The sequence below is a fragment of the Pelecanus crispus genome, chromosome W, assembly GCF_030463565.1.
Source record: "Pelecanus crispus isolate bPelCri1 chromosome W, bPelCri1.pri, whole genome shotgun sequence".
In the NCBI taxonomy this organism is placed as follows: domain Eukaryota; kingdom Metazoa; phylum Chordata; class Aves; order Pelecaniformes; family Pelecanidae; genus Pelecanus; species Pelecanus crispus.
Window position 1 is genome coordinate 8323188 of NC_134675.1, and position 27912 is coordinate 8351099.

At 41.6% G+C, this 27912-nt stretch overlaps 1 protein-coding gene across 2 annotated transcripts in view; it reads left to right on the forward strand.

Annotated features, from left to right (window-relative positions):
* Positions 1-27912, forward strand: part of LOC142596459 (protein mono-ADP-ribosyltransferase PARP8-like) — a 173497-nt gene that overhangs the window by 82988 nt on the left and 62597 nt on the right. For both annotated transcript variants that reach the window (XM_075725567.1, XM_075725566.1), the window contains exons 3-7: positions 1496-1533; positions 6461-6550; positions 9672-9742; positions 11928-12005; positions 17092-17186. In XM_075725567.1, coding sequence (XP_075581682.1) covers positions 1496-1533; positions 6461-6550; positions 9672-9742; positions 11928-12005; positions 17092-17186 — 372 coding nt within the window. The remainder of the gene's footprint in view (positions 1-1495; positions 1534-6460; positions 6551-9671; positions 9743-11927; positions 12006-17091; positions 17187-27912) is intronic.

Sequence of the window (27912 nt, forward strand, 5' to 3'; positions counted from 1 at the left end):
AGAATTGCCCAGCTTAATGAAAATGAACTTTGATGAAACCATGTTGGAATGAGAACTGACTTCAGCATGCAACAGTCCAACACTGCACACCACCTCTCCTGCTCTGAAAGACTGTGATGACAGATGGAACCCAAAGTCATGGGCTAAATGAACTCAGTGGACATTTTAGAGGGATGGGCCATAGACGAAGGGAATGATATCTGTGTGTATATCAAGATAGGGAAAGCGGTGGTGATTAATTGGAACACATTGGAAAGGGGAGGGCCTGTGCATGATGTAGATGGTATAGAATAAGGGGTGGATACTGTCCTGGTGTCGGCTGGGATAGAGTTAATTTTCTTCTTAGCAGCAGGCATAGTGCTGTGTTTTGGATTTAGTAGGAGAAGAATGTTGATAACATGCTGATGTTTTTAGTTGTTGCTGAGTACTGCTTATGCTAGTCAAGGACTTTTTCAGCTTCCCATGCTCTGCCAGGCGCACAAGAAACTGGGAGGGGGCACAGCCAGAATAGTTGATCCAAACTGACCAAAGGGCTATTCCATACCATATGACGTCATGCTCAGTATATAAACTGGGGGGGGTTGGCCGGGGAGCAGCGACCGCTGCTCGGGAACTGTCTGGGTATCGGTCGTCGGGTGGTGAGCAATTGCATTGTGCATCACTTGCTTTGTATATTATTATTACTATTATTATTATATTGTTATTATTATTATTTTACTTTATTTTATTTCAATTATTAAACTGTTCTTATCTCAACCCAGGAGTGTTTCTCACTCTTACTCCTCCGATTCTCTCCCCCATCCCATCGGGGTAGGGGGAGTGAGCGAGCGGCTGCGTGGTACTGAGTTGCTGGCTGAGACTAAACCACGACAGTTTGTATGTCCATTTTCTGATGAAACAGATTCAAGTAATCCATATAATGAAGCTACCCTTTACTGTGACTGTGACTCTTTCAAATTTGATTTGAACTCAGCTTGACAGAAAGGTAGAGATGTCAAATAAGATTGCCACAACTGTTATAAATATGGGGGTTTGATGAGAGGAAGGAGTCCAAACCATACAGAGCCTTTGCTGAGACTAACAGGAATGTACAGAAGTACTACTGAGCCTTGAGTAAACCCCAGAAACAGATGCAGAGAAAACTGGGCTTTTCTAGTTCTGGTGTTCAAAGAACAACTTTTTTTTTTTTTAAGCATAAGTACAGACATTGTGAAATATTACTCTAAAGTGAATATAATGCAGTCTTGATATTCTTTTTACGAAGGTTGAAATAGGGATGTGCCAATTTAGCAAAGTAAGCTTTCAAAATGGGCATGACACTTCTTTTTAGCTGCACAATTCAAAAGCCATCAAAATATCTGTTGCCTTCTGTCCTGGAAACTGTCAGGAACCTATAAATAAACATAAAATGATACAGGAGCAAGAAAAGAATCTTATGCCAGCAATTAATGTTGTTGTTATTAATTCTGTTGTTTCTTTTTTTTTCTTTTTACAGTGTATCCTATTCAGTGCATGTCTCTGAGGATTATCCAGGTATAGTGCAAAGTTATTGGCCATGACACTTGTATGCATGTTACTGCAATTTGCAATATTCAGATGAGAATATTTGAAAGGGTGTTAATGTCTTCCAGGTGCATCCTTGTGCTAATAATTTTCTATTAGTTAGATTATTTTCACAGTCATTTCTCCTTTTCAGGCGTCATTTATCAACTGGGTCAGGGTGAGAAAACCTGGTTCACAAGTTTACAGACACTGGAGCTTGTGATGCTTTCCATGTCTGGAGCCAACAGTGATATGAGTGAGAAAGCACCCAACTCCTCTTTAGCATGGTAGATAAAGCTTGATTTTTCAAGAGGCTGCACAGTCTGGCACGGGGCCAGCAAAGCACTTCTGTGTTAGACCTTAATGAGACTACTTATGTTCTTAAAGTTAAGCCTGTGGACTGTGTGTTGATGCTTCTCAAGGTCTGTTGCAGCCAAGGGTTTGTGTATGGGTATGTCTTTGGTAACATAAGCTTGCAAAGCTGTTCCCAGCTGCTCAGTCCTGCCTCCCTGTCATACCCTGAACTGGGTTGGCAAAAGCATTTGTGTTACCATGTGGACAACCCAGACAAGGGGAATTATCTATATGAAAGACAACCAGGAAAGAGCAAAAGCTAGTTTTCAGCTGGCTCGTTTCCCTGATTTCCTTTACAAAGAGACTGCACAGATACTTCAGGTGGCACAGAGGTTAGCAGAAGCAGGAGAGGGAAGCAAGGGTGAGGGCAGACAGGCACTGTGCAAGTAAAGGTATGTGGTAGTACTGTTGGATTGCACCACATTGTGTATTTTGCACCTGGGAGTATTTAATAGTGTAAGTACCGTGAATGATATGAAACCCTCTGGCCTTTTTTGATCATTATCCGTAATATATCTGTAATATTTCTAAAAAAAAAATATTTCTTGTGTCTTTTAGAATCTCTAAAGTGAGGCTTTGATCTTCTTCACTGATAAACAGGAGTAGACTATGTCTGTTCAAAACACCAGAGTGTTTGAAGCAGATGCAGAGAGAAATAAGCGTCAGCAGTGATGCTAAATACAATGGATTATGTGAAAGAATGCTCACAACCTTTGTGAGAGATTTTTTTTTTTAACCAGTAAAAACTGGAGGAAAAACTGCTACTAATAATAATCGATTCAACATGTAGTAAGCAGAGAAATTGAGATTCATAAAATACACAGTCATACCAGTGATAAATTGATTCACTGGTTACTCCATTGACCTGACAATGAAAGGAGGCACAAATAGTTGAAAAACATCTGCATCATATTTTATTAACGGTTTGTTTTATTAAATGTCAGTAATGGATTTATTCATTTCAGGGATTAAGCTATTATGAAGGCACTGAACTTGATCTCTGTGAACTCCTAAAACTAAATGGCAAGATGGAGCACTGAACCAGCAGTTACTCCCACAGCACATAAGATCTCATCTCCTGGCAAAATCTTCTGTCAGACCTCAAACTTCCCTTACAGATGCTGTTTGCAGCATGCCCTGATGGCCTACAAGCCTGAGTGACTTTGGTGGCTCTAAAACCTAATGAATATTCTCTGCCATCACCCCCTATATTTTAAAGCCAGATAGAATTTGAACATTTTACACTGTAGCTAGTTTGGTGAGGGGGGGTAAACCAGCTGTGCATGTTTACTGATTAAAAATCTAAACCCTCAAGCCTTTGGAAGAGCTGATTTCATTCATATCTCAAGCTTTTGCAGTATGTATGTTTGCTTTGTGATGAAGAGGTGTTTAGTGTGTTAAGAAGGATGATGACTGCCATTTTACAGCTTTGATCCTAAAAATACTCACTTTGACTTGGTGAGCCAGATTCTTTGTCTCCTCTCTTTGTGCTAAATTTCTAACTTAACATTACTGCTGACTGTGGCTGTATTTTAAGGGATGTTGCAGGGACATGCCAGGGTGTGATGGTGTCAAGTCTGGGAAGCTCTGTGCTGGTATGCTCCTCAACTGGAAGATGATCTTCAAGTATTGCTGCTAGTTGCTAGAGTTCAGAGAAGCATATATTCATCAAATTAAATTTCTCATGGGATAAGTCTTTACAGATCAAGGTTTAAGTCCATTAGTGTGTAGCTATATCAAAGTCATATCCTTTGGAGATTAAGAGTGTGTAATACACATTGGAACAAATTTGGAAATCCATGAGAAGGCTGTCAGAGTTGATCATCAGCTAAATTGCTAATGTATGCAATAAATATATGAAAATAGAGAAGATTAAGTTACCATACAAATGATGTTCATTCAGCTGAAAGTGATATCACCACAAGTAAATTTTAGATATTATAAGAGCTTTGGGTACTGCGTATACTCTAGCTCCATGCATTGCTGTTATGTATGCAGCATCACCACTTTGGCACTGATAACAGCGTGTAGCTATTGCTGAATTGCTTCATAAAGCATCAAAAGATTGCAAACAGCTGAGCGTTAAATCATACCTATGGGAACTGTAATATGACATGACAACTTTCAGTAATAGAAGGTGTTTGAATGTTTCATAATTATGAGTGAAAGCTAAAAATATGCTCACAAAGGCACACTGAAGAACTTAATAGGAATAGTGTTGAGACAGTAATGTCTCAAAGTTATATATACATTGCTGAAATTGTGAAAATATCACTGAAAATTTTAGAGGCAGGTAATATCAGTTCCAACAAAATATCTTTGTAACCATTTTCCCATAACATTGACACAACTGGGGGAAAATAATGCTCCTAAGGAGCAGTTATAGAATATAACATCAGTGAGTAGACTAAAGTTCCATTAATATGAGGGGATCATGACTCCTGTGAGAACTATTACAGCAGCAAGCATTTTGCTAATGAATATATGTTCTGAGTGATACATGTTGGCTGCCAGAAACTTGTAGAACTACTGTAGTCTTTTATCCCAGTGATTTGTGGGTTACACATGTGTTAACAGAAACAACTTTTTCTTAGACCTCGTTAGATTGCAGCAGAGACAGAGAACCAGTTTGGCATCGCATGGTTTGTTGCATCCCTCCACTAGGTCCAGGCAGACTCTGCTTAAGAGGAGAGGTGTTCCTGGGTGTAGTATGTTAGAAACTGGATGTTGAAGAAAGCAAATCAAACCCAGTATCTTAATTTCAAGTTTCATTAGACTGATGGAAGGAAAGAAAAAAAAAAACAATGGTTGCCAAATAGAAAAGGAAAACAAAAACTTGGCAGTGAAAAGTATATTATCCAGCTGCCAAGAAAGAATGACAAACAATGGAAATAAAAATATAATTAAAATCCATATATGTATATCTTGATAATTGTATATTCTGTACAGCACACATTGTTGTTTTTCCTACTTTTTCATACAGCAATAAGTTTTAGCACATGGATTTTCTTTCTCCCATCCATATATTTGGTATATTTAGAGTGAAATGCTGACCTCAGTTATTCCAGCTCATTAGACTCTATACCAGTAAGATACACTCCCAAACCTGGAAAAAGAATGGGCATGTGTTGTATACCCAGAGACATCCAGCATGGTGAGGCTGACACTGAAATGATAGCAGCAAGGTAGAGCATGTAAATAGAGGCACGGCAGGGGTTTGTGGAGAGGGTGAGATGCAGCTGTCCTGGAGGCATAGTTTACAGCCTGTCCTGCTGACAGACAAAAGTGGGAGCGCAGGAGTGGAAGTAGGTGAAGGTGTGGGATAGTGTCAGACTCGGTATATCTGTGTGAATGTGGCAGAAAGGCTGTTTCACAGGTGGCGGGCTGGGAAAGCCCCATGCACCTGTCTGTGTGGCAGTGCGGTTGCTAGTCTGCAAAGGCGGAGTGGCACACCTGTGCGAGAAAGGGGTGGCAGCGCTACGGCTTCGTCTTGATACAGGCTGCTAAGAACCACTGTAATACAAATAATAATATTGCTGAATTTACTGATCAATTAATGTTAACATTTTTAACATTTCACTGGAAGTGCTGTGGTCAAAGGCTTTGAGATTGCAGCAGTATGCTTAAAATTATATGTGAGTTCATGCACTTTGCTGATGTGGCACTGGAGTGTTCGAAAATATGATAGCTCAAGTCCTTGTTTCAGTTGCCTTATTTGTTTCTTTATCTGCGATTATCTTAATTGCCTAGAGCCTTTCTGCTCTAGAGCATATGTTTCAATTCAGCCCAGATCAGTAGAAAACAAAATCTTATTACTTTCATAGGCAGTTCAGCAATTAATGCAAAATAAGCTTCTGCAGATACTACATAAAAACTTGCTGCTTCTTGTTTGTTGTTACTAAACATTTGTCTGGAAAGAAAAAAAAAAAAGAAAAAAAGAAAAAAAATCGCAGCCTAATCTCCACATTTTGTAAGAAAGATTGGAATAGACTTTCCATATTCATATCCATACATAACGTTTTTGTTAAGTGGGAGGAAAGATTTTTTTTCCCTGAATTAGGCACAAGAAAGGTTATCCACTGATTAGAAGATACTTCAGACATCCTTTATGTGACTAGGCAAAATGAGACATGGGTATTTTGCATAATGGGCTGTTAACACCCAGCTCTGAAAACAGCCTTCACTGCACACCAGACCTAGCTTGAGTTTTAGTGTCAGGCATGATAAAAAGCATAGAACAAGTCTTCATTTTGGAAAAGGTTGGCTTAAACCCCCATAAGCCTTGTGGAACAGTTCAGAGCAGTGCTTGGTGTGATTCCTGAAAGCCATGACATCGGACTCCAGGGGTTTGCTTTTATAAAATTTGGGTCCAAATCTTCCATCCTTTTGGTACTTTTCATTAGCAATCTCAGCAGAAAAAAGCACACCAGGAAGATGATAGTGCTGGGCTTCCCTAACCACATGGGAAGTGGTTCCTTATGGTACAAGGGTGGGATGGGCAACGTCGGAAGGGGCTGGCAGAGCACAATTGGATTTCACCATGCAAGGTGTTTTTCTTTTGTAGATAACACTTATGTTTCCAGTTCTGACAATGATGAAGATGTGTTAGTTACAACAGAACCAATTCCAGTAATTTTCCACCAAATCGCTACAGGTAATCTTATGTCCCGACTGTTTTATCAAGCTCATATTTTGTGAGGAAAGAAGACGTTGGCTGTACTTAAAGGGAGATATGTTAATGTCTGTACAGTTTGCTATTTTCTCACAGTCTTGCTGTAGTAAATTGTCCTACATTTCAGAATAGAAGAAATTAAAATATTTCTTTTGGGGATCAACACGATTGTGTAGGCAGAATGTATTTTATTCTTTTAATGTCTTGCAATCTCTGCTAAAGCAATTCTCCTTGAATACAGTTAGAGGTGCTTAATACTTCCCAATTATAAGTTTTCATGCTCACTTGCTTAAAACTTGACTAAATATTCACCATTGGGGATGAAACAGTCTATAACTATCATTGCCTCTGGTGAATTACGTCAGGAAATTTCAAACAAAATGGTTCAGCTGTTCCACTAAATGACACTATAGGAAAAAAAATTTTCCCAGTGATTTTGGGAATCTTTTCATCTGAAATTATTTCCATACTTTCAAAAAGTATTTGATACATGAAAGGGCATGCTTTTCAGACATCTAGTCACATTTATACAAAATATAATTTTCGTGGTTTAACCCCAGTTGGCAACCAAGCACCACACAGCTGCTCGCTCACCTTCCCCCGCTGGTGGGATGGGGAGAGAATCGGAAGGGCAAAAGTAAGAAAGCTCGTGGGTTGAGATAAGAACAGTTTAATAATTGAAATAGATTATAATAATAATAATAATCATAGAATTGTTTAGGTTGGAAAAGACCTTTAAGATCATCCAGTCCAACCATTAACCTACACTACCAAGTCCACCACTAAACCAATTAAGGGTAGAGTAGCAATTTCATGTTTCCTGGCTTGGTGGCTGGATTATATTTTAATGAAGGTAAAAACTAGGAATCATTAAGGTTGGAAAGGACCTCTAAGATCATCAGTCCAACCATCAACCCAACACCACCATGCCCACTAAACCATGACCCAAAGTGCCACGTCGACCCGTTTTTTGAACGCTTCCAGGGATGGTGACTCCACCACCTCTCTGGGCAGCCTGTTCCAATGCTTGACTACCCTTTCCGTGAAGAAATTTTTCCTGATATCCAATCTAAACCTCCCCTGGCGCAGCTTGAGCCCATTTCCTCTCGTCCTATCACTTGTTCCTTGGGAGAAGAGACCAACACCCACCTCACTACAACCTCCTTTCAGGTAGTTGTAGAGAGCGATAAGGTCTCCCCTCAGCCTCCTCTTCTCCAGGCTAAACAACCCCAGTTCCCTCAGCCACTCCTCACAAGGCCTGTGCTCCAGACCCTTCACCAGCTTCGTTGCCCTTCTCTGGACACGCTCCAGCACCTCAATGTCCTTCTTGTATTGAGGGACCCAAAACTGGACACAGTATTCCGGGTGCAGCCTCACCAGTGCCAAGTACAGGGGCACAATCACCTCCCTGCTCCTGCTGGCCCCACTATTCCTGATACAAGCCAGGATGCTGTTGGCCTTCTTGGCCACCTGGGCACACTGCTGGCTCATGTTCAGCCAGCTGTCAACCAGCACCCCCAGGTCCTTTTCAGCCAGGCAGCTTTCCAGCCACTCTTCCCCAAGCCTGTAGCGATGCATGGGGTTGTTGTGACCCAAGTGCAGGACCCGGCACTTGGCCTTGTTGAACCTCATACAGTTGGCCTCGGCCCAGATCCCTGTCTAGGGCCATCCTATCCTCGAGCAGATCGACACTCCCACCCAGCTTGGTGTCATCTGCAAACTTACTGAGGGTGCACTCAATCCCCTCATCCAGATTGTTGATAAAGCTATTAAACAAGGCTGGCCCCAAAACAGAGCCCTGGGGAACACCACTCGTGACCGGCCACCAACTGGATTTAACTCCATTCACCACAACTCTCTGGGCTCAGCCACCCAGCCATAATAATAATAATAATAATAACAACAACAACAACAACAACAACAACAACAATAATAATAATAATTGTAATGAAAAGGAAAAAAAAAAAAGAGAGAGAGGAACAAAACCCAGGAAAAACACGTGATGCAACCACTCACCACCTGCCAACCAACGCCCAGCCAGTCCCCGAGCAGCGATCGCTGCTCCCCGGCCAACCCCCCCCAGTTTATATACTGCCCATGACGCCATATGGTATGGAATAGCCCTTTGGGCAGTTTGGGTCAGCTGTCCTGGCTGTGCCCCCTCCCAGCTTCTTGTGCACCTGGCAGAGCATGGGAAGCTGAAAAGTCCTTGACTAGCATAAGCAGTACTTAGCAACAACTAAACCATCAGTGTGTTATCATCAGCATTCTTCTCATCCTAAATCCAAAACACAGCACTGTGCCTGCTACTAGGAAGAAAATTAACTCTATCCCAGCCAAAACCAGGACAATAATCAAGATCTGTGCATACTCCATAGAGATTTCTTAGATTTTAGCAGCCAAATTCCCTGATGATTTCAGGCTGCAGGAGAAGCTGCATAGAGCAGTTTTAATTCTGGCAATTTTTCAGATAGGAACACTTGACTTTGCAGACTTTTTATTATTATAACAATACTTTAGGGCTTTTTTTGCATAACACAATCACCTTGAATTTCACTGGGAAACCAATATGATCTTCAGCCTCTGATCTCATTTATAATGATATAAATAAAAAATAATTTTATTGAAGTCAGTGAAGTGGCACCCAAACAAAAACTGGCCATTATAGTCAGAAGTTTAAGATAAATTTTACTTGCAAATATTTCTGTAATTTAAAAAGAAATAAAGCCTGTCATTTAAAATAGAATAAAAACCTATATTTTATATAGAAGATGACCTGATTTAATTTTGCTGACGGATTTTGATTTTTGTTCTTTTAGAAATTATACAAAATTAATGAATGACACTGAAGTGTAAATTACAGATTGGGAAAAACAAATCTCCTAGATGGACCAGCTGAGTTTCATTTCACACTTAAAATATGAGTCTTCTTAGATGTTGGGGCTTCTTAATTTTAGACTGTTGTATTGTAAACTCTGGTGCTTTTCATATCTGTAACTTTTTGTTCCTTATTTGCTCTACTACTCCAAGTATTTCAAGTCTGCATATGCAAAATTATTTCACATATTTCACATATGTTCACCATTTTCCCATTTCTTTTAAGAATTAAGAAAAACCAGTGATGTCAACTATTGCTTATCCATAAAATCAAAATTATGGAGGGAGAATGGAGAGGTATGTATTTCTTGTATGTATATTTTAACAAATTATTTTAAGAAACAACAGAAAATAATAAAATATGAAAATTTACCATAGATTTCCTGTCAAATCTATGCTTACACAAACTTTAGGTTTACACATTTTATAAGGTGAGCATAGTTCTCTGGATTTCATATGTGGATTAACCAGTGAATCACTTATTTGGGACAGGCATGCTCCCATCCTAGGAGATATGGTTTTGACATTTATTTTATTTTTTGTTCAGTGGTGGCATAGACCCTGTCTGCCCTAAAAATACAGCTTTCCTGGAGTCAGTCTCACTGAGACATTAACTCAAGAAAGAAGTGGCACTAGCGTAAGGTATACAGGGGTTGACAGTGCTACGGGCTCAAAGAAAGTACCACATAGGCTCCCACCCCAAGCAAGAAATTGAGCACTGTATCAAGAATTCAAGTGCTTGACTTCTTAAAGAATTGCTTTGGTAAGGGTGGTTGCTTTGTTTGGAATACTTGCTTCTTGACTACTGCTTTTTAGGCTCCAATCTGTGTTTGATCCTGGAAAAGGCAGATAAGCATGTTCAGATACGATAATGGGTATGGTTGGATTTTTTTGTAGATGAAACCTGTTTTGATGTAAAAAGCTGCACTGGAAATATTTTGCTTCTGCTGCCTCATAATTGTATTCAGTGCTCTGTAAATATTAGAAATTCAAGTGCAGTAAGAATTTACCCTTTTGATTAAAAGCCTGAGATACAGTTAGCTTCTATGGGACAGAGTTTGAGCTTTTATTTATTTATTTTTCCAGTTGAACGAGGTACTTAAGTATGAAAGTACCAAAAAAAGCCTTTAAATAAAAGACTGGCCATTTCTGTTGTCTAGACAGTTAGAGGTTTTGGTTAGGATAGGATGGGCTTATCACTATTGTAGTGTGAGAGTTTAATTTCTCTGGTTTGCATTGAGTTTTTGTTCATTTGAGTTATCTTTTAACACAGACTTCCCCTTGAGCTAAGGTTATTATAAAACAAAGAAGACTGAAGTCACTTTGTTTATTTCAGTAAAGTAGAAGCAGAAATTATTTTTATGCCTTGTCTTAGAAAATTGCCGTGAAATTGGCTGAAATGCAATTTTTGTTCTATGTATACATACAGTGAATAGAGCAGGAATTTAGAGACAAAGGTAAAGAAATAAGATTAGAATGTCTGACCATAGAAATTAGAGTATATTTGACATTTATGAATATATGGGATTTAGGGGTAACTTCTAATCTTTGATTCATACATCTGATTTCTATTCCATTATGGTAGTTCTGTGCAGGACATAAATAACAAATATGTAGTAAAAGCATCATGTTCAGGTTGAAGTGAAGAATTATGATTTTATCAGGTATTCTTTATGGGATCCTTGTCAGCATAGGGCCTAGAAATAATAAATGGATTCTGGGAAACAGGAATTAATATCTTCAAGCAAGAACATAATTGTAAGTAAAGGTTCCATTGCTAGGAAGCAGAATATAACACTTAGCTCATGCTGAGTTGCAGTCTGTACCATGATCAGTTCTATTTACTTGAGTACAATTATTCACAGAGCAGCTTATTTAGAGCAGGTTTTACTTGGGTAAGCATATTATTTTCTAATCCTTAATTTTCAAAGTCTTAGAACAGAGCTAGTCAGAAAATTAAGTTTGAACTTTTCTGGCAACAGGCTGGTACTTCTGTTAAAAATGATAATTAAACAGCAGTGTGTCAGAGAGTTTTTCACAGAAAGGAACTTAAGAGATCCCATGCTCAGGCTTGAATTATTTCCTTAAACTATTAGAATTGATTTACCAGAATAAAGTAAATTAAATTTTTTTTAGGTCACTGAAACGCCAAATGAGTTAAGTCCAGAACCTCTCTTGGTGGGTAAATTATGCTTTGTTTAGCAGAAGCACAGCGTGAAGTATCCTTGCATAGTCTACTGAATTCTCCAGTTCCATAAAATACCACACTGTGTCTGTACCTAGACAAAGTATTATTTCTCCAACATATATTCAGGGTGTTTTTATGTACCTAGTTAGTGGGTGCTTGTTTTGTCTGAGATCTCTTAATAAAGGGTGCTTAGAGCTTATTTGTAAAAACATAATTACTGTAGTTATAATTAGAACTATAAATGCAAGATAAACATATCGCTTGTATCATTGTTAACTTTCCTTTTCCATTAAGGAGTCACAGCACAACAGCACAGTTGAAGAAGACTCTGAAGGAGATAATGATTCTGAGGAATTTTATTATGGAGGACAGGTAATGGAGAATATTTTTGCACAAGTTTCAAGAAATTAATATTTGAAAGCTTCTGTGGTTCATTCCATTATAAATTTATGATAATAATTAATTTCTTATGTTTATTCAACATAGAATAGAATGCCATGTGTATATATACATAGTATTTTATAGTAGAAGTATTGAATATGTTATACTGTATAATTACATAAAATTTAAAATAAGATGAGTTTGTTTACATTTGGAAAGCTGTGAGAACAGAAAAAACAAGTGCTCTTCAGGACATTTGAAAACAGAAGCCAGTTGCTTACTTCCAGGAAATACATATTCACTCTTTAAACCATATTCCATTATTGATACAAATGGGAAGTCAGGCTGTTTCCTTCTGGAGGACTGCCATTTTGTAAAGTCAAGAGCACTGGAATTTAATGGTAAAAAGGTTATTACAAAACAATTTTGATCTAGGCAATAATGCATTCTTTTTCTGAGCTCTACAGTTAAATTCACCTTGAAAAATACTGCATATTTTTAGATGAATGTACAGCTCTGTCTTTACTTCTTGTTCCCTCAGCAGAATTAGTTATTATTACATTCTCTTATGTACTGGGAAATAAAATCTCTTAATATCTTTTCCTTCTGCAATGTCAATAGAGCACTTCACGCTGTTAGTCTCTTTATTCAGATTTTTCTTATCTTTTTAGTCTATTGCCCCAAAAGAATCATTCCTCACTTATGTTATTAGAACTGTTTATTTCAATTAACATTTTAACAAATTACGGTTGCTGTTTATGAAATTCTCACTGCCTCAGCCTTGAGGCTGAAGCCATCCGTGCCCTGGGTGTGCAGAGCCGAGGCTGCAGGAGCATGCCAGCTGGTTGGGTCGGTGCAGAGAGCATGGGATGTTGATGAGCAGGACATCGCTGAGCCTCTTCTCTTGCAGAGCCAACAGCGTGGTGGGGTTTGAACACAAAATACACGTTGAGGTGCTTTATTCTAAAAAAAGCATGTCCCTAAAAAGCTATTAAAAGTGATATTGAAACTGGAACTGAAAGAATGTATTTTTGGTGTCAGAAAATAACTGACATGGGGTACTGGCTCATGTTCACTTTAGAAATGACTGCAGGAAATGCGTCCCTTCAGCTGCCAATTCCTACGGCCCCATGGAGAGCTGGGAAGGATCGTGTACACATACTTCAGTGCAAAGACCAGTGTCTTATTTTAATCTGCCTGAAAGGAAAAAATCTTCTGATTTTGCCCTGTAGTGATGAGTTGTGTGTACTGGCTTCATTTTTCAACTCTGCAGAAAGGGCAGTAACCTTAAGGTGAAGGAAAAGGCAGCTGGGAGTGCTTACTTCTTGAACCAGCACAAATACATTTAGTAAAGGATGCCTGCCAGTGCCTGAATGAATGAATAAATATTAACTGCCTATGCGATATGAACACAGAGAGCAGTAAATCATTTTGCAAAGTGTAAAAGAGCTGTGTAATAGGAAATACAGGTTAGAATTTCGTTGCCTTATATTTGAAGTGGAAACTACATTATATTGCATTGTCATTTTTTTAAGGTAGTATATTTAATTGAAGGAACAATAACTGGCAAAAAAAGCAGTAAAATTACAATTAAATCAGCAATAAAAATAAAACATCAGATGGCTGTGAATGTCTTGAGTATACAATACTCAAAAAGGAAAATAAGGAGAACAAAAAAAAAACCCAAAGACATCACAGAAAGTATATTTAACAAGAGAGAAAAAAGGAAATTGTTAATTTAAAATTTCATGGTGTCGTGGTTTAGCCCCAGCCAGCAACTAAGCACCACGCAGCCACTCACTCACTCCCCCTACCCCGATGGGATGGGGGAGAGAATCGGAGGAGTAAGAGTGAGAAACACTCCCGGGTTGAGATAAGAACAGTTTAATAATTGAAATAAAGTAAAAGAGTAATGATGGTAATAACAATATAATAATGATAATAATAATAATAACAATATACAAAGCAAGTGATGCACAATGCAATTGCTCACCACCCACTGACCAATACCCAGACAGTTCCCGAGCAGCAATCGCTGCTCCCCAGCCAACCCCCCCCAGTTTATATACTGAGCATGACGTCATATGGTATGGAATAGCCCTTTGGGCAGTTTGGATCAACTATTCTGGCTGTGCCCCCTCCCAGTTTCTTGTGCACCTGGCAGAGCATGGGAAGCTGAAAAGTCCTTGACTAGCATAAGCAGTACTTAGCAACAAGTAAACCATCAGTGTGTTATCAGCATTCTTCTCATCCTAAATCCAAACCAGAGCACTATGCCAGCTACTAGGAAGAAAATTAACTCTATCCCAGCCGAAACCAGGACACATGGTCAAAAAGAGAAAATTCTAAAGAAGAATTTAAAAAAAAGATTGAGGAAATAAATAGGAAATCAGATAATGAGCAAAGTCCCTCGAGAGATAAAAAGAACAGTCCTTTTTCAAAGAAATTGATTGTAAGAGTTATTAAGTGAGCACCAGATGTACTGGAAAAACCAAGGAGTTGACTGTATATATGGGGAACCAGTAAGGTAAGCTGCTGCATTTGAGACAAGTGTGTGCTGTGCCCACAGAGAAAGGGGACAAAAATGTTAAATCTAGCAACTAGAGGGAATAGATGCTAGTGTAATTGTGTGCAATACACTTGGAAAAGGTGGAGGTCAGGGATAATTCTAACATTTCTAAGTGGTTACAGCTGGAAAGACAAGAGAGCAACTGATGATGAAACAAGGACCATGGAAAATGGGAAATGGCATTTGATGGGCAGTGAAAACAAGTTATGACCTTTTGGTTATAAATTAAATGTTTGTATCTGCTTCCTAGGCACCTGCTTGTAATCCTCCCTAAGGATTTAATGGATAAATACTTTAAAGTAGCGAAGTGATTCAACAGTCTACGTCCTACTGATTTTCAGTGGGTCATTATGTGGGACAAAATAATCTGAATCAGGTCTCAGATTAAAAACTGACTATCTAAACACAGACCCTTCAGACACAGCAAAGTTATCAGATTTTTTAGCTTTTATATTCACTTTCTCTGAGACTCTTTGTTAATTCTTACTTTAAATCTCTATCTTCTACATTTGCAAAAGGGAACAGAAGATTGAAACAGTACTACTACTGCCTTTGGCACTCTCTCTCCCTCTCTCTTGTGCTTCATTTACAGGACTTACTTGCAAATGCAGATATACAAAACTCTGGCAGTCTCCTCTGTGTACATCAGTATGTCTGTGGCACTAATTCAGGGATGGAAAATACCATGCTGTGATCTTACAATTTGCCAGGACACTGCTTTGTTTCCTTTTTGAGTTCATAACCTCTTACCATCAGAAAATAGATTAGAGAAAGCATTATGTCAAGCAGTTCTGTGTTCTGCATAGTGTTCCTTTTGGATTTTAGTATTATTGATACAGACGACTGCTTAAAAAATGTGGTTTAGGACCAACAAAGGTGACGGGTGAGCCACAGCTATGATTTGTGAAATGATTGCTGTGCTCTCTTTGGAAGCAGGGCAGCAATTATTGATGCATCTTTAAAGAATTCATCTTTGAGTAATGAGCATGTAAAAAGGATTGGTTTTCTCCTACCTTAAGTGGAAAAAAAATTATAATAAAAGTTTTCTTCCTGTGCTCTTCTACTTGGGAAATTATTCTGACATGCCTGCCCAAACAAGGCAGGGATACTTGGCTTATATGCTTCTGGTCATGAATATCGTTGATATCTCTGATAAATACATGCCCATGCTATGCTGATGAATTCTGTTCCTTATATTTGAAGAATTCTAGGTCTAATCAAATTATTCTTTGCTAATTTTCACATGTAAAAAGTGATCAGATTATTATTATTTTAATTCTATTGAAATTTATTTAATTAGATTGAAAAATACATCTCTAGGTATCAGAGCGGAAAGTGTCACAGCACTGGTCTCCTACAGATTTGGATGTACAAATGGAAGAAGCAGTACTGCAGTTAGATACAATTCTGCAATAGCAAGAATTCTCAGCAGGAATTTCTGTATAAGGATGTATATATGTCTAAGGGGATAAATTGCACTCTTGTGCTTTGCTCTCTGAATTTGTCAAGGGTACAAGCCAAATCCTACCCTCATTTCTGAATCTGTCCAAATCTAGGGACTTCATTGACTTTTGTGGAATTATTGTAATTCTAATTGGTGTAAAGAAGTAGAATTAGGCTCACACAATCAGGAGCATATTGCTTAAAAAGAAAGTAGTAATAGACTTTTAATAGATTGCTACAAGCCTAAAAAGCTGTTTTGGTCCTTGTAGAAGATAGGAGGATATTAATTATTTCGACTTCATACAGCCCAACCAAACCAGCTCACAATTTTTCTTTATAGTGTAAGCACTAATATAATCGTTTCCACTTTCCATGCAGAGTTTTAAAAAATGGGGATGATGTCTAAACACATGTTCCTTTACACCTTCACTGGTAAAATACTTAAAATGGGAAAGTGTTCTTTAATTATTTTTCTTTTTGATCTGATGCAATTGCATTGGTAGATAGAATACAGCCAATAGAATACAGTCAAATACAGCCAATGAGTAGACTGAAAATGTAACTTAGACGCTGAGACGCTTGGTATATAGTGTATTCTCGTGCTTCTCTTGCTGAGCCCAGGCCATTCTGTGTCTAAAATATATGAGAGTGTGACAACAAGCAAGAGGGAGCAAACCTTTGTCCTGTAGTGGCTGGACTGGGATGCTATGACTGGGGAGAGATAGTTCTTCTCCTACTTACCAGTTCTAAAATGCACAAGTGGCCCAGAACAGACCCCAGGTCAAGACAAGGACAGAGGGATGAGTCCTTTGCAGCTTCTCTTCCCACAAACTGGAGCAGGACCCTCTGGAATTTCAGTGCAGAAGTGCCTGCTTTGCAAATCGCATTGCTTAGGAGAGCTAGACCACCTCAGTGCTTCAGCTTATCAACACAGTGTCCTTTCTGAGCATGGCATTAAGGAATCTTTATGCAGCATGTTTTGCAGGGGGAACTTTCAAAAGCCTAGATTAGGTGCCAGTAATGAAATAAATAAGAACTCCTAGAATTATTCTTTTTTTCTGGTAGGTTAGCTATGATGGAGAACTTCACAAGCACCCACAGCTGGAAGCTGATTTGACAGCAGTAAGAGAGATCTATGGACCTAATGCAGTCTCTCTCAGGTATGTCATTGACCCTTCTGTATTGTGGAACCTTTAATGTTTTGGAAATTGACTTCCATGTGGACCTTCCCTCACTGCCAAAACACAAGTCTCTTCTGATGATTTCTGTATATTGTGGCAAAAGGAAAGGGCACTGCTGGCTAGTAATAATGCTGGCTTTGGTTTTTTTTTGTGGTTGAGTACTGATACAACTGTCTATGCTGAGAACAAGCCCTGGAAGCCTGTTCTAAAACATCATTGTCTTTTGCAGTTCAGTCGGTATTTGATCAGGCTGTTGTATTTTGTTGAAAATTACTATTCAACATTACTCTAAACCCTTGTTAAACTTCTTTTCTGTCATATCCTGTCTTTTACCCTGGAGGTGAACAAGAGGAATGATAACAGAATTAGTAAAAGTTTTCCCTAGGGAAAGACTGAAGGAATTCGATTTATCTAGTCTGGAAAAAAGACAGAAGGAGAGGACATAATAACAGTTCTTCAAAAAATAAAGCCTTTTGTAGATAGGAGGAGTAATCAAATGTTCTCTATTGTCATCATGAGAGAGACAATAAGAAACTATCTTCCTTGGCAACAAAGAAGAATTTGATTAGATTTTAGGAAAGCTTTCTAATTGTGGGAAACTAAAGTAGCCTACAAAGGGAAGTGGTGGAACCTCAGTCAGGGGTGGATTGCAAAGAGTAATTACACAAAAATTCTGTTGGGCATATATGAGTGTGCATGATTCTGCCGTAGGGCATAGCCGTATGATATTTTTAATATGCTTCAGGTCTTTTATAACTTCATTTTCCATCTATGTAATCTTAATAATTTCATTAAAATAACAGGTAGGCAAGATGGAACAGACCTGTCAGATGTATTACAAAGAAAATATCAAAGTTCTCATACAAACCAAGTACTAAAATACAGAGAAGATAATAACCTTAGGCATACATATATTGCAAGTAACAATTCCCATTAACCTCTAAACAATAAGCTCTGTTATTTTAGTCTAAGAAGAGACAACTATGTCTACAACTATGGTGTACTACACTTTTTCAAATTAAGTGGAAATTCATTACATTTTGGGGAATTAAAATCCAAATAGTTGTATATGGCTTTAGGAAATCATAGAATCGTAGAATCATAGAATAGTTTGGGTTGGAAGATCATCTAGCCCAACCCCCCTGCAGTGAGCAGGGACAGCTTTAACCAGATCAGGTTGCTCAGAGCCCCATCCAACCTGACCTTGAATGTTGCCAGGGATGGGGCCTCCACTACCTCTCTGGGCAACCTGTGCCAGTGCTTCACCACCCCCATCATAAAAAATTTCTTCCTTATACCTAGTCTAAATCTACCCTCTCTTAGCTTAAAACCGTTACCCCTTGTCCTATCGCAACAGGCCCTACTAAAAAGTCTGTCCCCATCCTTCCTGTAGGCCCCTTTTAAGTACTGGAAGGTTGCAATAAGGTCTCCTCGCAGCCTTCTCTTCTCCAGGCTGAACAACCCCAACTCTCTCAGCCTGGCCTCGTAGGAGAGGTGTTCCAGCCCTCGGATCATTTTGGTGGCCCTCTTCTGGACCCGCTCCAGCAGGTCCATGTCCTTCTTGTGCTGAGGGCCCCAGAGCTGGATGCAGTACTCCAGGTGGGGTCTCACCAGCGCAGAGTAGAGGGGCAGAATCACCTCCCTCGACCTGCTGGCCACGCTTCTTTTGATGCAGCCCAGGATTCGGTTGGCTTTCTGGGCTGTGAGTGCACATTGCCAGCTTATACCCAGCTTTTCATCCACCAGTACCCCCAAGTCCTTCTCCACAGGGCTGCCCTCAATCCTTTCATCCCCCAGCCTGTACTGATAGCGGGGATTGCCCCGTCCCAGGTGCAGGACCTTGCACTTGGCCTTGTGTCACGACCCGAATTGGACTGTCCAGAGAGGATTGTGGAGGTTCTGTGATTTCCTTGGGCTAAATTAAGGTGAAACAACACCAAACCGTCAATTAAACACTTTACTGACAGTAAACACCAACCTGAACTTGGAAAGCACCATGATATGCAGGGGATAAGGGGGACCCTCCCACTGAGTCACAAGGTTCAGAATAGACCCCCTTGCTTTCTAAACCCCTTTCCAGAGAGGAGTCTAGGTGCAGCTAGGTCCAATCTTGGTCTCAGACTTGGTCAATGGTTTATATGAATAAGAAGGCAACCCGAACCAGGAAAGCACCACGATAAATAACGTGGGTTCTAATCCAAATACTTAGGAAAGGAAAGGAAAAGGAAGAAAGAGGAGAGACAGAGAGATATCACCACCCTTGGGATCCCATGATGTTGATGATAAACATGGCAGTCCTCCAGCACTGGGCGCACTGCTCCCAGAGCGCAGGGCCTCCAGCTGCACCAGCAGCGGGTGGGGGAGGCCAGTCCGGAGCAGGGGCAGCAGCAGCATGGGGTCCTCTGGCGGTGGGGGTGCGCCACGTGACTCCTCGAAGTTGTGTCTTCTATAGGCCAGTCCCCGCCTCTAATCTCGCCCCCCTTGAGGCTTGTTCCAGAATGTTTTCCATCTTCTGCACAGGCGCCACTGGGGGGGGGGGGGGGGGGGGGGGTCGCGAGGGGTCTTTCGGGGGTCTTTTGAGCGGTCATGAGCCCCTTCCTCAAATGAACTCTGCATAACCTTTGGCCATCAGAGGGTGGAACCACGAATCCTCTGACCCGCCTCCGCACCAATGGCTTCTCACCTGTGGTGCTATGCAGACCCCAATTTATCCCTATGGAGACCTTGTCTCTTTGCAGACCTTAACTTGCCTCACCACAACGTTTGAGGCATTAACTCTTTCAGTCCCTGACACCTTGTTGAACCTCATGAGGTTCACATGGGCCCACTTCTCAAGCTTGTCCAGGTCCCTTTGGAAGGCATCCCATCCCTCAGGCGTGTCAACTGCACCACTCAACTTGGTGTCATCTGCAAACTTGCTGAAGGTGCACTCGATCCCACTGTCTATGTCACTGATGAAGACATTAAACAGTACTGGTCCTAATACAGACCCCTGAGGAACCCTGCTTGTCACTGATCTCCATCCACACATTGAGCCGTTGACCACAATTCTTTGAGTGTGACCATCCAGCCAATTCCTTATCCACCAAACAGTCTACCCATCAAATCCATATCTCTCCAATTTAGAGAGAAGGATGTTGTGGGGGACCATGTCAAAGGCCTTACAGAAGTCCAGATAGATGACATCCGTAGCTCTTCCCTTGTCCACTGATGTATTCACTCCAACATAGAAGGCCACTAGGTTGATCAGGCAAGACTTGCCCTTGGTAAAGCCATGCTAGCTGTCTCGAATCACCTCCCTGTCCTCCATGTGCCTTAGCATAGCTTCTAGAAGGATCTGTTCCATGATCTTCCCAGGCACAGAGGTGAGGCTGACAGGTCGGTAGTTCCCAGGGTCCTCCTTTCTCCCCTTTTTATAAATGGGTGCAATGTTTCCATTTTTCCAGTTACCAGGGACTTCATCTGACTGCCATGACTTTTCAAATATCATGGAGAGTGGCTTGGCAACTACATCAGCCAATTCCCTCAGGACTCTGGGGTGCATCTCATCAGGTCCCATAGACCTATGTATGTTCAGGTTCCTCAGGTGGTCACCAACCTGATGGGACATGGCTTAGTAGGCATGGTAGTGTTGGGTTGATGGTTGGACTGATGATCTTAGAGTAAAACCCGTGGGTTGAGATAAAGGCAGTTTAATAGGACAGCAGAGGAAAAGAAAATAATAATAATAATAATGTCCAAAATGAGTGATGCACAGTGCAATTGCTCACCACCCGCCGACCGATACCCAGACAGTTCCCGAGCAGCGATCGCTGCTCCCTGGCCAACCCCCCCCAGTTTCTATACTGCCCATGATGCCATATGGTATGGAATAGCCCTTTGGGCAGTTTGGGTCAACTATTCTGGCTGTGCCCCCTCCCAGCTTCTTGTGCCCCTGGCAGAGCATGGGAAGCTGAAAAGTCCTTGACTGGCATAAGCAGTACTTAGCAACAACTAAACCATCAGTGTGTTATTAGCATTCTTCTCCTACTAAATCCAAAACGCAGCACTATGCCTGCTACTAGGAAGAAAATTAACTCTATCCCAGCCAAAACAAGGACAACTGCCTTCTGCATGTGCATATGGCAGTCCTAAAAGAGATCAGCATCAAAAACTCAGTCTTTTCTTACAGCCATGCATACAGAGTGTCATACATAAGGGGGAATATCACTAAGAAGCTGTGCCTGTGAGATGGTAGTGTTATGGAAATTATGCATGCCAGACACCATAACAGGGTTCGACTCTGGGTTTCCACTGAATCAATAAGCTGAAAGATAGATTCCTCTGTAGGAGTAGTTTTTATTAATAGTGCTACAGCTCAAGCTGGGTGCCTCCGAAGAGGGACCCTGAACAAAGAAATCACTGGGCAATTATACCCTTACAATCTAAGTTCCCCACCCCTCACGTGACAGTTCGGACCAAGAGTAATATTAGGGTCTGGGGTCTTCCCATTCTTCATTGGGTCCTTTCATTGTCTCTAGGTGGGACGTTTCTTTTCTTATCTATAAGGTTGCAGCTTCTGCTGATCATAGAATCATAGAATCATAGAATGCTTTAGGTTGGAAGGGACCTTGAGATGATTGTAGCTTCCTTATCTTCTGGCTTGAACTGGCTCTGGGGCCTTCTTTTACTTAACTAGGTAAAAGTTCAAAATATCTAGGTGAAAGTTCACAGCTTGCAGCCCAAGGCTTCAGCAAATTTAGCTACTAATGCTAAGCAAGTTATGCTAAACAAGATCTACATATGTAGTATACCAAATTGCACAACAGTAGAAACCTCTTTTTGAACACAGTGTAGCCCCGTGTCAAACATGCAGAAACTGATGGTAGCGATTTATCTGGTGCTGAAAACCAGGAGGTGGGATTTGGGTTCTTCCCTCTGTTCCATGAATCCCTTTTCCATTACCCTTCACATGCTGCAGGGCAGCGGTTCTCAACTCATAACTCATGCAAAACCATGGTACACCAACACACAACTCCGAAAGAAGATGAGGACATAGACATACAACCATACATGTAATAAATACCAAAAAGAACTGAAAGCACAGAGAATACATATTTTATGAGACCCAAAGCCGCCTTTAGCTTGTAAAAGTAACCAGCACAGTGAAAGCAAGTATTTTCTGGGTTTTGTCATTGGTTGTGCAGGCAGAGAGTAGCAAGCTCTTCCTCAATAATACCAACAGTGCAAAATGGTCCCCAAGGAAAGCAGGCTCGAGCACAATGCTGAGGACGTGTTCCTTCAGCTCCTCGCTGTGGACTCAGGCCTGAGAGTCCCAGCTGATATCAGTTGTCAGTAGAAATGTCCAGGAGCAAGGGAAGCTAATCTGTGAAAGATAAAACCATGATGACCAGTGATAGGACACGAGGAAATGGTATGAAGCTGTGTCAGGGGAAGTTCAGACTGGACATTAGGAAAAGGTTCTTCACTGAGAGGGTGGTCGGTCACTGGAACAGGCTCCCCAGGAAAGTGGTCATGGCACCAAGCCTGTCAGAGTTCAAGGAGTGTCTGAACGACGCTCTTAGTCATATGGTTTAGTTTTAGGTAGCAAGAAGCAGGGAGTTGGACTCAATGATCCTTATGGGTCCCTTCCAACTCGAGATATTCTACGATTCTGTGATTTTATAGAATGAGAGCTGCAGAAAAGTGAGTATGTGAGCAATGTGTTTTCTACTAGAAGTACCAGTGAACAAGTGGGTTCTGGATAGTGTTTGGGTGATGGAGAACTGTGTGTGCAACATTATGTGCCCAGTCGTTTTCCATCTTTATAGTTGTCCTTTTTTCATAAAACTAACTCCAATTAATTAGTCTCATAGGACTTTCTTTAGCCCTGCTTCTGAACTTTGTAAATATCCCAAATTGACAATAAACCTGGCTACTGGAATTCCCATAGGAGACTGGGCTGTTGGGGCATTTCCTAAAGCCAGAATAAGAGACAAGTTGTGCCAAAGAAAGGGTGATGGATGTCCCCCACAACCTGGTCTGTTCTTCCCAGTGGAGCAGATATGAAATTTAATTATTTCAATCTAAGGAAGAAAAAAATAGATACAAGTCTTGTACTAGTGATAAACTATAGTGCTCTTTCATAAAAGACAGTGCCATCTTTGGCAAGCTTTAAAAAAGAAAATGTACTGTGCTCAATTTTTTAAAAGAATAGATATAACACACCTACCTTCAGTGCTCTGTATTATAGAAGTATTTGCCTGAAGCTGCTCAGCAGGTATCTGACCTGAAAAAGTACCGTCTCTTTTATGTTTTCTGAATTTTAAGTGAATATTGGTTTGTATATAGTTTTATGATGCCTTTTTACAGGGTGCAACTGCCTCCACACATTGTACTGGAGCATAGTCACTCTGGTTTGACTATTAAGATCCAGTTATCATAGTCATCTTTATGCTTTCTGGCTTGTAATCCCAGCTTTTCCAGCCAGACCTTGTTAGACTTCTGAAATTATCCTAGGACCTGAGTGCTAGCCAGCTAGGAGGGGAATAATGATGGGCTATAAAGTTGAAGCTCCAATTTTGAAGTAATTTGTTTCCTTCTCTCAGAATGGACTCATTTGTCGTGGTTTAGTCCCAGCCAGCAACTCAGTACCACGCAGCCGCTCGCTCACTCCCCCTACCCTGATGGGATGGGGGAGAGAATCGGAGGAGTAAGAGTGAGAAACACTCCTGGGTTGAGATAAGAACAGTTTAATAATTGAAATAAAATAAAGTAAAATAATAATAATAACAATATAATAATAATAGTAATAATAATATACAAAGCAAGTGATGCACAATGCAATTGCTCACCACCCGCCAACCGATACCCAGACAGTTCCCGAGCAGCAGTCGCTGCTCCCCGGCCAACCCCCCCCAGTTTATATACTGAGCATGACGTCATATGGTATGGAATAGCCCTTTGGTCAGTTTGGATCAACTATTCTGGCTGTGCCCCCTCCCAGTTTCTTGTGCACCTGGCAGAGCATGGGAAGCTGAAAAAGTCCTTGACTAGCATAAGCAGTACTCAGCAACAACTAAAAACATCAGCATGTTATCAACATTCTTCTCCTACTAAATCCAAAACACAGCACTATGCCTGCCGCTAGGAAGAAAATTAACTCTATCCCAGCCGAAACCAGGACAGTATCCACCCCTTATTCTATACCATCTACGTCATGCACAGGCCCTCCCCTTTCCAATGTGTTCCAATTAATCACCACCGCTTTCCCTATCTTGATATACACACAGATAACATTCCCTTCGTCTATGGCCCATCCCTCTAAAATGTCCATTGAGTTCATTTAGCCCATGACTTTGGGTTCCATCTGTCATCACAGTCTTTCAGAGCAGGAGAGGTGGTGTGCAGTGTTGGACTGTTGCATGCTGAAGTCAGTTCTCATTCCAACATGGTTTCATCAAAGTTCATTTTCATTAAGCTGGGCAATTCTTACTGCAATACCATTGATGTGGCATATAGCAATCATAATATACAGTATTATATACTTAATATTAACCTACTATATTATTATATTAACATGCAGTTAAGAGATAACATACAGTTAAGAGATAACATACAGTATTATAAAGCAATTAATATCATACCATTCAGTTCATTGGCTATTTTCACCCAAAATCAAATCCCCTTGAGGTACACATTGGGCTTCCCCATCCTTTCGCATCACCCACCAAGTGCACCCAGGTCCTTGAGCAAAAGCAATCCCACGAATGGGTTTGCCTTTGCCAGAGGGGGAAGTAACCCAGACTGTCTTCCCCAGCATATTTTTCATGTGCACTACAGGAACTTTATCTCCTTCTACAGTACGTAGAAGTTTTGATTGGGCAGGGCCAGCTCGATTGGCAGATCCCCTGGTGTTGACTAACCAGGTGGCTTTTGCTAAATGCGTATCCCAATGTTTAAACGTCCCAGCACCCATTGCTCTCAGGGTAGTCTTTAACAATCCATTGTATCGCTCAATTTTCCCGGAGGCTGGTGCATGGTAAGGGATGTGATACACCCACTCAATGCCATGCTCTTTGGCCCAGGTGTCTATAAGGTTGTTTTGGAAATGAGTCCCGTTGTCTGACTCAATTCTTTCTGGGGTGCCATGTCGCCACAGGACTTGCTTTTCAAGGCCCAGGATGGTGTTCCGGGCGGTGGCATGGGGCACGGGATATGTTTCCAACCATCCAGTGGTTGCTTCCACCATGGTGAGCACATAGCGCTTGCCTTGGCGGGTCTGTGGGAGCGTGATGTAATCAATCTGCCAGGCCTCCCCATATTTATATTTCAGCCATCGTTCACTATACCCAAGGGGCTTGAACTGCTTGGCTTGCTTGATTGCAGCGCATGTTTCACACTCATGAATAACCTGTGCAATACTGTCCATAGTTAAGTCCACCCCTCGATCACGAGCCCATTTATACGTTGCATCCCTTCCTTGATGGCCTGAGGCGTCATGGGCCCACCGAGCTATAAATAATTCACCCTTATGTTGCCAGTCCAAATCCACCTGAGCCACTTCAATCTTAGCAGCCTGATCTACTTGCTGGTTGTTTTGATGTTCTTCAGTGGCCCGACTCTTAGGTACATGAGCATCTACATGACGAACTTTTACAACCAGGTTCTCTACCCGGGCAGCAATATCTTGCCACAATGCGGCAGCCCAGATGGGTTTGCCTCTGCGCTGCCAGTTGCTCTGCTTCCATTGCTGCAGCCACCCCCACAGGGCATTTGCCACCATCCATATGTCAGTATAGAGATAAAGGACTGGCCACTTTTCTCTTTCAGCAATATCTAAAGCCAGCTGGATGGCTTTCACCTCTGCAAACTGACTCGACTCCCCTTCTCCTTCAGCAGTTTCTGCGACTTGTTGTACAGGACTCCATACAGCAGCTTTCCACCTCCGATGCTTTCCCACAAGACGACAGGACCCATCAGTGAACAGGGCATATTGCTTTTCATTTTCTGGCAATTTATTATACAGTGGGGCCTCTTCAGCACGTGTCACCTCCTCCTCTGGTGATATTCTAAGGTTTTTTCCTTCTGGCCAGTCCATGATCACTTCCAAGATTCCTGGGCGACTGGGGTTTCCTATTCGAGCCCCTTGTGTGATCAATGCAACCCACTTACTCCATGTAGCATCAGTTGCATGATGTGTAGAGGGGACCCTCCCTTTGAACATCCAGCCCAACACCGGCAGTCGGGGTGCCAGCAGGAGCTGGGCTTCAGTACCAACCACTTCTGAAGCAGCTCGAACCCCTTCATATGCTGCCAGTATCTCCTTCTCAGTTGGAGTATAGCGATCTTCGGATCCTCTGTATCCCCGACTCCAAAACCCTAGGGGTCGACCTCGAGTCTCCCCTGGTGCTTTCTGCCAGAGGCTCCAGGTAGGGCCATTCTCCCCGGCTGCAGTGTAGGGCACATTTGTAATATCCTGCCCTGCCCGGACTGGCCCAAGGGCTACTGCATGAACTATCTCACGTTTAATTTGTTCAAAGGCTTGTTGTTGCTCAGGGCCCCATTTGAATTCGTTCTTCTTCCGGGTCACTTGATAGAGAGGGCTTACGATCTGGCTGTAATTTGGAATATGCATTCTCCAAAAACCCACAACGCCTAAGAAAGCTTGTGTTTCCTTTTTGCTAGTTGGTGGGGACATAGCTGTTATTTTGTTGATCACATCCATTGGGATCTGACGACGTCCATCTTGCCATTTTATTCCTAAAAACTGGATCTCCTGTGCAGGCCCCTTGTCCTTACTCTGTTTTATGGCAAAACCAGCCTTCAGAAGGAGTTGGACTATTTTCTTTCCCTTCTCAAAAACTTCTTCTGCTGTGTTGCCTCTAAGGTTGAGGTGGGTTTTCCATCCCACTTTCTCATGTCCTCTCCATAATCACGCAGGTAAAACCACAGGGTGCCCCGTGGTGTGTATCCTCTATATCCTCTCTCTTGAGCATAGGGACGTTGACTCCTAATGGCTGAGACACTGGTCCGTGCAGGTGGGGAGTAGGACAGATCCTCTCTGAGTTGTTGGAACTCTTGGCATATTTTTTCAGACAGTTTTTCCACAGCCGAGACACAGGCCCGTAGGGAGGAAGAGAGCCTTTCTTCGTAGTCCCGGAGTTGTCTAGCCACTTCATCCACCGTTGGTGCCTCGTCGTCTTTCCAGGCTAGTATTGCCAACGAGTTGGAATACGATGCTGGTGCGCTCCGTACCACCTTCCGCCACATGGATTGTGTGCACCTGACTTCATCTGGGTCTTTGGGTAACCGCTCATCATTCAGGTCACTGTAAATCACCTCCAGTACGCCTAATTCCCTCAGGTACTGGATACCCTTCTCTATGGTGGTCCATTTGCTTGGGCGGTATAAAACATCCTCCTTGAAGGGATACCTTTCCTTCACGCTTGACAGAAGTCGCCTCCAGAGGCTGAGCGGTTTTGCCCCTTTTCCAATTGCTTTGTCAATGCCCCCTTCCCTGGAAAGGGATCCCAGCTGCTTGGCTTCCCTACCCTCTAAATCCAGGCTACTGGCCCCGTTATCCCAGCATCGGAGCAGCCAGGTGATGATGTGCTCGCCTGGATGACGACCAAAATCTTTTCGCATATCTCGCAGCTCACTCAGGGATAGGGATCGGGTGGTCACCATCTCATTTATGGGTTCTTCCTCCTCTGGTTCTCGTGAT